This window comes from Anneissia japonica, unplaced genomic scaffold (assembly GCF_011630105.1).
Source record: "Anneissia japonica isolate Jap-2015-1 unplaced genomic scaffold, ASM1163010v1 scaffold573_len2283161_cov171, whole genome shotgun sequence".
NCBI classification, from domain to species: Eukaryota; Metazoa; Echinodermata; class Crinoidea; order Comatulida; family Comatulidae; genus Anneissia; species Anneissia japonica.
In genome coordinates, this window is record NW_022719802.1 from 69,948 (window position 1) to 83,105 (window position 13,158).

The 13,158-nt window shown below is 34.7% G+C and overlaps 1 protein-coding gene across 1 annotated transcript; it reads left to right on the plus strand.

The window, feature by feature from the left end:
• The first annotated feature begins 2,773 nt into the window (after window positions 1–2,773).
• On the plus strand, window positions 2,774–5,547 carry LOC117111055 (L-tryptophan decarboxylase-like). Its single transcript, XM_033253938.1, has one exon. The coding sequence runs from the start codon at window positions 2,875–2,877 to the stop codon at window positions 4,225–4,227; it is 1,353 nt and encodes a 450-aa protein (XP_033109829.1). The 5' UTR covers window positions 2,774–2,874; the 3' UTR covers window positions 4,228–5,547.
• Window positions 5,548–13,158: the final 7,611 nt, after the last annotated feature.

Below are 13,158 nucleotides of genomic sequence, written 5' to 3' on the forward strand. Positions count from 1 at the left end.
ATTCTATGCACAGTACTTTATATTATTTGTAATGCTCATAAACCACAGTTTGGATGACTGATAATAATGATGTTATTAATTGTTAACACAAGTACACACTGGTACATATATAAGGTTGAATTACTGTTTGATATTTATTTGCTTTGTAGCAACGCACACAATCACTCACTCTCTGTATGATTGTGCTGTCGCTGACTAACGTTTGTTGAGTGCAGAAGGAAATAAAGGAGTTGAAGTTTAGCGACAAGTCGTTTCTCGTTATTTGTTACTCTCCGTCACGACCGATCATCTGTAAATAACTCTTATTTTATACGCAGATAACACTAACCTATTAATTTCAGACAACTGACTTAAACAATCTTGTTGATAATGTGAAGTTCGATCTTTCAATTACTTCAGCCTGTTTTAAGTTAAACAAGTTATAATTTTAATAAAACCAATTACATGATATTTAAGAATAGATATAGAAACCGTATTTACAATGACCTTACAATTGTTATAATTGATGATAATAATATTTCTCGTGTATAATAATAAATTACTTTCAACATACCATTAAGAACTCTGAAGCAAATATCCTAGGCCTACATAAAAATTTGCATTTGTTTTATATTATAGTATAATTATATTATACTGTACTATAATATGCCAACATGTTTCTGTCAATCTTATGTCTTGTCCTGTACTTTAGATTATGTTTTCAAAATGTTTAAATCATCTTATTTATTGTACGAGGCTTAACGTTGACGAGCTTTCTTTTCTTTTTTCCCCCTTTTTTTTTGTCATCCTTCCATATTTCTGTGTTTTGTTGTTTATAATCATAATATTATGGAAAATAAACTGAAACTGAACAAATGGGCAGATGGAGGGATGGACTCACGGACGGACGGACGAACGAACTAACTAAATGATTTTTACGTTAATTGTGTAATGCAAAATTGTTTGGCCATTGGCTACTGTTTTGCTAAGTTATACCGGAATAAAATAAGATACAGATAATATCTCAGTAACGCCTGTAAACGTATTTAGTTTGTACTTATAACATGATGAATACGGTAAAAGTATAATATTTGATTGAGTTTATATCATGATAATTACATGATATTCAATACCACCCTCAATCGCTTGTATTTCAATTAAAATAAACGCGAAGACTTCAGAATTGCTCTTATGTGTTATGCTTTTCATAACAGGTAGCTCTTGCAACGCAGCTTATCATGGAGGCTCTCATAACAATAAAATACAACAATGGCAATCAGCAATACATGTACCTAAACTATTATCCATGGGAAAACTTCAATAAATAGAGACAATAAATTAAGAAGAAAATGTCTTGGATTGCTGTGAAAAGAATTTTCAACTTTAGGACAGGGAACTGTAAAATGGCAAGCAATTTCTGATCTTGTGTTGTAAATATGATTATTTTGTTTAAATTTTGTGTTATACACCACTGTAGGCTGCACTTTTTTTCTAATAAAGAATGTCGTAAAACACTACAAAATAAAATCGGACCACACACTTGGGTTGGAAATTGATCATTTTAAACAAAGCAATCATACAATGGCATGTTAGACCTAATTTACCGTATGTTGTAAAGCTTCATGTACATTGCAAAGAGATCATTAATGATAATAATTAAATCTAAAAGATAAGATGATTTTATAAAATGAATTTTATGCCACAGAAATCCTGCCGATTGTACAATAATAAATAATAATAATAATAATAATAATAATAATAATAATAATAATAATAATAAAATTAATAATAATAATAATAATAATAACAAACATTTATAATGCGCCAATTCTAAGATTTATTAAAGACGCAGTGGACTAAATGTTGCATTTTTCAAAAACTTTCTCCTCTCCTGAGGGTCACTTAATGTCTTCTGCAGCCAGTAAACCGGCGCACTTTCATCTGTTCACAACAAGGACCAAGTGAACCAGTACAGCGGGGCAACCCCCTACTCATGTCGAAAGATGTACTGGGTTCTTTAAAGTGCACATGAGCATTACACTAGGCCTACGGTTTTTAGTCCTTATCCGAGAAGACTTGTTCCACCACCAGAACTATAGGAGCGAGCCGGCCGCGAACCCATGCCGATATTGTTGGCTATGGTTACGGTTTGTTCGTTATGGTTAAAAATTTTAAATACTTCAATATCAAAATCTGTAAATATGGTTTAAACATGATTTAACATACACCTTTATTACATTCAGATGTGCTTCATTGCAATCAGAAGCAATCCAGCGCATACTTCTCTGCGTCTTTTTACAACCATACTTCGTGTCCTTTTAATTTGCCTAGGCTACGTGCCTAGAATATCTTTTTGTAAATGTATTTCTAAAGCAATTGTATTATAGGCGCACACGTTTTTGTTTGATATTATATAATTTCAATTGTGTTCAACTATTGTTCATGTTACTTTAAATAACGTCGGGTAATGGTGTTTTAGATTTAAGGGTGATAATGTATTAGTTTCATTTCTCCAACTTTTTAACACTGGCGGCTTCATGTCTCACTGAACTTGTGATTGACGTGCTGCTTCTGAGCATCGCAGACTTAATTTATTGAATTGCTCTCTGTGAAGCATATAAAAATAGCCGCTATTTTTATATTTTAAAAAAATGTTCCCCTCCAGTTAGCAGCACAGGAATTAAAAAGGATAGAAACTTTGTCTTCTCCGTGAACTCCCGGGCAAATCTCTATTATCAAAATATCAGACAAATCAAGCTTTTAGCAGAACAACGGCGTATCATTGCACTCCAGGCTTAAATTGCGCATGTACAAGTAAGCAAGATTGCTTATAAAAGTAGACAGGATAGATGGGAGTGCCTCATTTAACAGAAAAACGAGCAGTAAGCCACAATCATGAGTTGTTCCAAGCCTTATCGTGTTGGTCAATGGCTTCCTTCGGACAAGAAAGTACTTGACAAATGGTTAGCCAACTTGATCAAAGATGTCGAAGTTAAATCTAAAGATAAGTTAGAGCTGCTAATGTCTGGTCATCCACCAGCTGAAGATGAAGCAAAAGCCATGGGCGAACTTCGATCTACAGCTACTTTGAGTGTTACAAACCTCCATCTTCATAAACCGGTTGAAGATTTAATGAACGCTATTCTCACTGATCCTGAGATCAACATGTTCTTTCATCAAATGTTCTGGCAACAGTATTCACTTCCAAATACTTCAGGAGTGAAAATTCCGTCATGGCAGCTTATGATTGTTATAATCGACCACATCATGACAACTGCTCCCGAATATAACAAAACCGGTTTGGTTGGCTTCCCCATTAATGTGATCTTGAACTGGCCGATGGCCACGACTGCTGGATTTGCTGCTTTCTTGAACGACAAAGTCAACAGGTTGTTCAAGAATATTCTCAATTACTGGGGCATATTTCTGTCCAGTCCAGATTCTTGCTATGTTTTGAGTAAAGATCCTCGAAACGGTTGGTTTGGTGAGGACGCTATGCTAGCAATGCCAAACTTTGAGAAAGAGTTCAAATGCAATCCGAAGGCAGAACATTATGGTTTTAAGTCATGGGATGACTTCTTCACAAGAGAGTATCGCCCTAGAATTCGTCTAGTAGAATCTCCAGACGATGATTACATCGTTGCGAATGCCTGTGAGTCGGCACCGTTCAAGATAGCTACAGGCGTGAAACAGAGAGATTTCTTTTGGATAAAGAAACAACGATACTCTTTGGATTTCATGCTGAACATGGATGGTCTGGCAAAGCAATTTTATGGTGGGACCGTTTACCAAGCGTTTCTTAGCGCCACCAGTTATCACCGATGGCACAGTCCTGTGTCGGGTACCATTTACAAAACAGAACTTGTCGATGGTTCATATTACTCGCAAACCCATAATATCCAGGACGACCCTGCAGCACCCAACGAATCACAGGGATACCTGGCTCAGGTAGCTGCTCGAGGAATCATTTACATTCAAGCTGACAACCCTGATATTGGCATGATGTGTTTTGTATCAATCGGTATGTCAGAAGTGTCTTCCAACGAAATCACTGTTAGGGAGAATGATAAAGTGAAGAAAGGCGACCAGCTGGGTATGTTTCACTTTGGTGGCTCCACGCATTGTCTGATATTCCGACCCGAAGTGAAAATCGAGTTTGATACGCGAGGTCAAACACCAGGTCTGCACGATTTACACAATATTCCAGTTAAGGCTAAAATCGCTACAGTATTTCCAGCACGCAAGTAAGAGTGAGGATTCTGGCTTAAACCTATCGAGTTAGCCTATTTTAAAGAAGTTTAAATTCATGAAATTTAAGAAATCCCATTGAAAATAACTCCAATTCCGGGACTTTCAGAGTTTATCTTTGCATCTTAGTTTGTACCTACTGTTTTTATGTTTTGCTCCTCTGTTTTTATTATTGTTTTCTAATAGTTTTATTTTTTTTTTTAATATGCTTTATTTTCATATTCTTGGAAGAACAGCTGATTTATAATATTCTAAGATTAATTTATATCTGTAAGGGCGTATACTTTGTAATAGTGACTTTTTTTTCTTTTTAGTTTATGTTTCTTTTGGGACTTTGGTATTTTTGGTTGAATTATCTTTACTTTTTGAAGTTTAACTAATATAGGTATTTTAGATTGATTTATCTTAACTTAATTGTGATTACTTCAAGAATGGAATCTATTAAATTGAAAGATTTTTAGTTTCATTTAATTTGGTTTTTTTTTTAAAGAGATTTTGTTATTTCTCAAAATTATTGACATTTTAAGATTGATATATAATACAAAGGACTTGAAACTTATGATTAAAATTTAAATTGAATTTTATTTTTTTATTGCTTCATTGCTCTTCTAAGATTGTAGTGTTTCTCCTAATTATTAATAAAGTATTATAGAGTACGGTATTTTAATATTGATTTGCAGTAGAGACTTGAAGAATTAATAATAAACTGAATAATTCTTTAATTTTCTTCATTGTTCTAGTTGATTTGTGGTATGTCTCTTGAATTATTGATATTTTGAAAAAATAAATTGATTTATGGTAATGGTAATGGTTGGAGACTTATATAGCGAAAAGTACATGGTCTCTATGCGTTAAAGTTGATTAATAGTAAAACTGATGTGAAGTTTTAATATTTCAAGATTAAATTTTAAATTGAATGATGCTGGGTTTTTGTATTGCTTCATTTGGGTATTTCTCTTAAATTATCTAAAGATATCTAGTCTAAGATTGAGTTATATTAAAAATGACTTGAATATTTTAATGTGTTCAATAATAAATTTTATATTGAATGGTTTTATGGGGGTTTTTTAATTTACTTTATTATTCTTGTGGAATTTTGGTATTTTTCTTATCGATATATTGGAAAGTAAACTGATTTATAATATTTATAACATTGATTGCTTTATAAAAATACTAAAACTTTAAATAATTTAAGAGTGATTTTTAGGTTATGGTGTTTTAATATTGTTTTACCGTGTAAATGGGTTTATAAATAATGTTTTGTGCTTTTGAGATGCGTAAATAAAACCAAATTGAATAGAGATCTTTATTTGTCTTAAATTGTGGTGTCTGAATTATTTGTAGGTGATGCCTTTTATCGTTAACCTTCCAGAATCAAATGTAGCAAATCACACATCATGTTCTGCCGCCTTGATCTAAAAGGTCGACAATTATCAAGCATTTATCGCCATTTGCATTTGAACAGATGCGCAGCCTTGTTCATGGATAAACACAAACCGTTATCGAAAGTTTGAAATAGAACCACATTTTGTTTTATTTTATTTATTTATTTAGGCATACAAAACATTCACTAAGGATTTTCAATGGCAAATATTGCTGTTCTAATTGTAGTTGACAACCCCTTTCACAAGATAAACATACATGATGCTTTGCACAAACTTAATTTCAATATTAGGCTTAGGGAGTGGAGTTGTTTCGGTCGTGAGAAAAGATTCGGCAACGCTGACAGGAATTGAACACAATACCCTAAGATTGGAAGGCAAACATCTTAACCACCAAGCTATTCATCTCCACTCCGTTTCACATCCGATCAATCGTTGAGATTTTCATTTATGCTAACTGGTCGACTTTTACTTATCCTTAATCATCCATCGATCCATTCATTTAAAGAGTCTGAAATTATATTACGACTCTCGTGAATTACGGTGCCAGTTTTGGTTTCCGATTGCCACGGCATTTTCTGGGAGAACGATGTATTTCATAACCTAACCTATAGATTCTGTGGCTGTCATCAGTACAATTTTGATTATGATTTGTTGTGTCTATAGCTATGCTTCAAGAAGCTATATGCTGCCTTTGATACGATTGACCATAACATTCTAATTCAGCGTCTGTCTTTTCATTATGGTCTTTCTGACACTGCTTTTATTAACTGGTTTTCCTCTTTTTATCTTTACGCTCACAAGTTTGTGTCCAAGGTACCAATTCAACCCTTACGCTTTTACGCTGCGTTGTTCCCTAAGGATCCGTCCTTAGCCCACACTTGTATTCTTTGTGTACCTCACCCATTGCCAACATCTTGCACTCTTCTGAAATTCAGTTTCAAATGTATGCTGATGACATTCAGATTTATATCCCATTCAATTCTTTGTCTCACTTTACTCATATTTTCTATGAACTTGAAAAATGAATTTGGGAAATCCAAACTTGGATGACTAGCAACATGTTAAAGTTAAATGCTAACAAGACTGAATTCACTGTTTTCTTCTCAAAGTTTCTTGTCCCAAAACCTGAATTTCCTTCTTTAAAAATTGGCTCCACAGTAACTAAATCTTCTACTGTTCAAAATCTTGGTGTTGTCTCTGATTAGCACTTAACTTTCAAAGAAAATATTAGCTCTGTATGCAAGACTGCCAATTTTAACATCCGCAACATTTGCCGAATATGTAGATACCTTAATCGGAAATGTTCAGGCTTGATTATTGTAATTCTCTTTTGTTCAATCTTCCAGCTTCTTCTATCAAATGCCTTCAAATGATTCAAAATCATACTGCCCGTATGTGCTCTTCAACTCCAAAATATTCCCATATTACCCTTGTACTTCACAATCTTCACTGGCTTCCCATCAAACTGCGCATTATCTTTAAAATACTTCTACTTACGTTTAATAAAAGCACTTGTTCTGAGTATACCTTATTTCCTTACTGGTCATCTCACTCGCTACTTGCCAACTCGTCTTCTCAAACAACAACATATGGCCAAAGAACATTTACATCTTCCAGAACATCGACCGTGGGACCTTGCGTTCCTAAAGACCCATTAATCACTTCGTTTTCTCTAGAAGTAAATAAGAGTAAATATAAAGATCACTAAAATTATTGTAATAAAAACCAATTTTTCGTTCGTTCGGTTCATTCATTCACATATATATTATATATTATTGAAAATAATTTCACAACAAACATGCAAATAGAAATAATAAAGGTTTAAAAAATATGATTGCCAAATATAATATTGTAGAATGAACTAAATTGCGTTATACCAACAAGCAAACAATCACATTAAAATACCAATACTTAAAAGGACAATAAAAAAAAACATTCATAAATAGTAAACATATAAAACGTGATAACAAGCAATTAGTAGAGCTGCGTGCATCGTACACAATATAGTACTTTATTGTTAATCCATCCAAAGTTAAGTTTACTCAATTAATGTCCACTGATATCAATACAATAAGTTGTTTCTTTATCACTCATTTAAACGTAGAAGTGATCAATCCCTCTGTAAATAGCAATTATATTTTATTTGGGCCGAAGGCCTTACATAAAAGATGAAATAAATGTCCTTGGCCAGTACGTGCCAAGGAACGGAAACGGAAACAATAGGAAAATTATTATACGAAGGTTACATTTAATGCTTGTAAATGAGGGCCTGCAAGGCCGGAAGAAAATTTTTGAATGCATTTTGAGACACCCTCTCAGTTTTTGAGAACCTTTTTTTTTTTGTGCCATCAACTTTTTAATGTAGGTGTATGAGGGGGTTTCTCGAAAACAGAGGCCTCGAAAACAGAGACCCGAGACCGGAGACAAACTCGGAAACAGGGACCATCTTGCGTCTGTTTTCGAATACCGGGTATCTGTTTTCGAATGTCGCGGTTTCTGTTTTCGTAATCGATTCTCAAAAACAGAGACCAAGCTATACTAAAACAGAGACCTTAAAAACAGAGACCTAAAAAAAAATCAGAAAATCATGTTCAATTTGTAATTAATTACACTTGCAAGTAAGCCTACTTATACTGCAATTTCTGTAGACCGGAAATGGAGTATACAGAGCCCCATATTACTCGGTTTCACTTGATTCTGCTATAGGCCTACTCCTGTACAAATTGCAACATGTAGAGTAAGGCACCATGGATAACGATAATTTGAACCTTCGTAACTATTTCAAGAGGGGCCTGTGTGGTCTCAGCAGCTAGCTCTAACCTTCAAGAAAATTGGTGGCTCGTAAAATTACGGTAAACATTTGAAAGGAGTGTGACACAGTAACAACAAATACTCCTCCAAGACCCTAGATATTATTGAGGGGCCCCGCTGGCCATTTTTCTTCAAAAATATTTAGTTAGAAATTACTTTTAATTATTATTTTAGGGTCATTGGTCTCTAGCCTTTGGCCCCAGTGCGTTGCACTATCTGCACTGCCCATCTCTATGCTACTGATAACATTGTACTGTAATTTTTCTGTCAATACAGTTATGCTACAGTTACGCTATACGTTGCTCTGGCACGTTTTATGCGATGTGGTATTATAAAGTGGAAGATGAAACTACCAACAATCATAAAAACAGAGACCTAGACACTCAAAAATAGGGACCCTGAATTCCAAAACAGAGACCCTAGGCAGGTCTCTGTTTTCGAGGTCTCCGTTTTCTAGAAACCCGTATAGTGAAGGATAGCACCTCGGACTCATTGTCAGCCGCACGCCTTTGCCGTGAACAGTGAGCATCGGCTCACTATTACTGAAGTCTCACATATGGCACCAAGTAATGGCAGTACCTATCATGGCCATACCCTTGAACCACCGTGACTCGACTGTCATGCGAAACTATGTTAGTCAATCGACAGACAACGTATTGTCTGTTGTAGAGGAACGTCATGCCCTCATTAGGGCACGAATATTGAATGACAGAGCAGACCCGTAAACAGGATTTTTATTGGGTGGGTGCGGATTGAAGAATTAATATTAAACTGAATAATTCTTTAATTTTTTTTCATTGTTCTAGTTGATTTGTGGTATGTCTCTTGAATTATTGATATTTTGAAAAAATTAATTGATTTATGGTAATGGTAATGGTAATGGTTGGAGACTTATATAGCGAAAAGTACATGGTCTCTGTGCGTTAAAGTTGATTAATAGTAAAACTGATGTGAAGTTTTAATATTAAATTTTCAAGATTTAATTTTAAATTGAATGATGCTGGGTTTTTGTTTTTGTTTGTGTCCAAGGTACCAATTCAACCCTTAAGCTTTTACGCTGCGGTGTTCCCTAAGGATCCGTCCTTAGCCCACACTTGTATTCTTTGTGTACCTCACCCATTGCCAACATCTTGCACTCTTCTGAAATTCAGTTTCAAATGTATGCTGATGACATTCAGATTTTTATCCCATTCAATTCTTTGTCTCACTTTACTCATATTTTCTATGAACTTGAAAAATGAATTTGGGAAATCCAAACCTGGATGACTAGCAACATGTTAAAGTTAAATGCTAACAAGACTGAATTCACTGTTTTCTTCTCAAAGTTTCTTGTCCCAAAACCTGAATTTCCTTCTTTAAAAATTGGCTCCACAATAATTAAATCTTCATCTGTTCAAAATCTTGGTGTTGTCTCTGATTAGCACTTAACTTTCAAAGAAAATATTAGCTCTGTATGCAAGACTGCCAATTTTAACATCCGCAACATTTGCCGAATACGTAGATACCTTAATCGGAAATGTTCAGGCTTGATTATTGTAATTCTCATTTGTTCAATCTTCCAGCTTCTTCTATCAAATGCCTTCAAATGATTCAAAATCATACTGCCCGTATGTGCTCTTCAACTCCAAAATGTTCCCATATTACCCTTGTACTTCACAATCTTCACTGGCTTCCCATCAAACTGCGCATTATCTTTAAAATACTTCTACTTATGTTTAAAGCACTTGTTCTGAGTATACCTTATTTCCTTACTGGTCATCTCACTCGCTACTTGCCAACTCGTCTTCTCAAACAAGAACATATGGCCAAAGAACATTTACATCTTCCAGAACATCGACCGTGGGACCTTGCGTCCCTAAAGACCCATTAATCACTTCGTTTTCTCTAGAAGTAAATAAGAGTAAATATAAAGATCACTAAAATTATTGTAATAAAAACCAATTTTTCGTTCGTTCGGTTCATTCATTCACATATATATTATATATTATTAAAAAACATTTCACAACAAACATGCAAATAGAAATAATAAAGGTTTAAAAAATATAATTGCCAAATATAATATTGTAGAATGAACTAAATTGCGTTATACCAACAAGCAAACAATCACATTAAAATACCAATACTTAAAAGGACAATAAAAAAAAAACATTCATAAATAGTAAACATATAAAACGTGATAACAAGCAATTAGTAGAGCTGCGTGCATCGTACACAATATAGTACTTTATTGTTAATCCATCCAAAGTTAAGTTTACTCAATTAATGTCCACTGATATCAATACAATAAGTTGTTTCTTTATCACTCATTTAAACGTAGAAGTGATCAATCCCTCTGTAAATAGCAATTATATTTTATTTGGGCCGAAGGCCTTACATAAAAGATGAAATAAATGTCCTTGGCCAGTACGTGCCAAGGAACGGAAACGGAAACAATAGGAAAATTATTATACGAAGGTTACATTTAATGCTTGTAAATGAGGGCCTGCAAGGCCGGAAGAAAAATTTTGAATGCATTTTGAGACCCCCTCTCAGTTTTTGAGAACCTTTTTTTTTTTGTGCCATCAACTTGTTAATGTAGGTATATGAGGGGGTTTCTCGAAAACAGAGGCAGATGTGTATAAGAGACAGCCTGTACAAATTGCAACATGTAGAGTAAGGCACCATGGATAACGATAATTTGAACCTTCGTAACTATTTCAAGAGGGGCCTGTGTGGTCTCAGCAGCTAGCTCTAACCTTCAAGAAAATTGGTGGCTCGTAAAATTACGGTAAACATTTGAAAGGAGTGTGACACAGTAACAACAAATACTCCTCCAAGACCCTAGATATTATTGAGGGGCCCCGCTGGCTATTTTTCTTCAAAAATATTTAGTTAGAAATTACTTTTAATTATTATTTTAGGGTCATTGGTCTCTAGCCTTTGGCCCCAGTGCGTTGCACTATCTGCACTGCCCATCTCTATGCTACTGATAACATTGTACTGTAATTTTTCTGTCAATACAGTTATGCTACAGTTACGCTATACGTTGCTCTGGCACGTTTTATGCGATGTGGTATTATAAAGTGGAAGATGAAACTACCAACAATCATAAAAACAGAGACCTAGACACTCAAAAATAGGGACCCTGAATTCCAAAACAGAGACCCTAGGCAGGTCTCTGTTTTCGAGGTCTCCGTTTTCTAGAAACCCGTATAATGTATGAGATGTATTAGTGAAGGATAGCACCTCGGACTCATTGTCAGCCGCACGCCTTTGCCGTGGACAGTGAGCATCGACTCACTATTACTGAAGTCTCACATATGGCACCAAGTAATGGCAGTACCTATCATGGCCATACCCTTGAACCACCGTGACTCGACTGTCATGCGAAACGATGTTAGGCAATCGACAGACAACGAATTGTCTGTTGTAAAGGAACGTCATGCCCTCATTAGGACACGAATATTGAATGACAGAGCAGGCCCGTAAACAGGATTTTTATTGGGTGGGTGCGGATTGAAGAATTAACTGAATAATTCTTTAATTTTTTTTCATTGTTCTAGTTGATTTGTGGTATGTCTCTTGAATTATTGATATTTTGAAAAAATTTATTGATTTATGGTAATGGTAATGGTAATGGTTGGAGACTTATATAGCGAAAAGTACATGGTCTCTGTGCGTTAAAGTTGATTAATAGTAAAACTGATGTGAAGTTTTAATATTAAATTTTCAAGATTTAATTTTAAATTGAATGATGCTGGGTTTTTGTTTTTGTTTGTGTCCAAGGTACCAATTCAACCCTTAAGCTTTTACGCTGCGGTGTTCCCTAAGGTTCCGTCCTTAGCCCACACTTGTATTCTTTGTGTACCTCCCCCATTGCCAACATCTTGCACTCTTCTGAAATTCAGTTTCAAATGTATGCTGATGACATTCAGATTTTTATCCCATTCAATTCTTTGTCTCACTTTACTCATATTTTCTATGAACTTGAAAAATGAATTTGGGAAATCCAAACTTGGATGACTAGCAACATGTTAAAGTTAAATGCTAACAAGACTGAATTCACTGTTTTCTTCTCAAAGTTTCTTGTCCCAAAACCTGAATTTCCTTCTTTAAAAATTGGCTCCACAATAATTAAATCTTCTACTGTTCAAAATCTTGGTGTTGTCTCTGATTAACACTTAACTTTCAAAGAAAATATTAGCTCTGTATGCAAGACTGCCAATTTTAACATCCGCAACATTTGCCGAATACGTAGATACCTTAATCGGAAATGTTCAGGCTTGATTATTGTAATTCTCTTTTGTTCAATCTTCCAGCTTCTTCTATCAAATGCCTTCAAATGATTCAAAATCATACTGCCCGTATGTGCTCTTCAACTCCAAAATGTTCCCATATTACCCTTGTACTTCACAATCTTCACTGGCTTCCCATCAAACTGCGCATTATCTTTAAAATACTTCTACTTACGTTTAATAAAAGCACTTGTTCTGAGTATACCTTATTTCCTTACTGGTCATCTCACTCGCTACTTGCCAACTCGTCTTCTCAAACAACAACATATGGCCAAAGAACATTTACATCGTCCAGAACATCGACCGTGGGACCTTGCGTTCCTAAAGACCCATTAATCACTTCGTTTTCTCTAGAAGTAAATAAGAGTAAATATAAAGATCACTAAAATTATTGTAATAAAAACCAATTTTTCGTTCGTTCCGTTCATTCATTCACATATATATTATATATTATTGAAAAA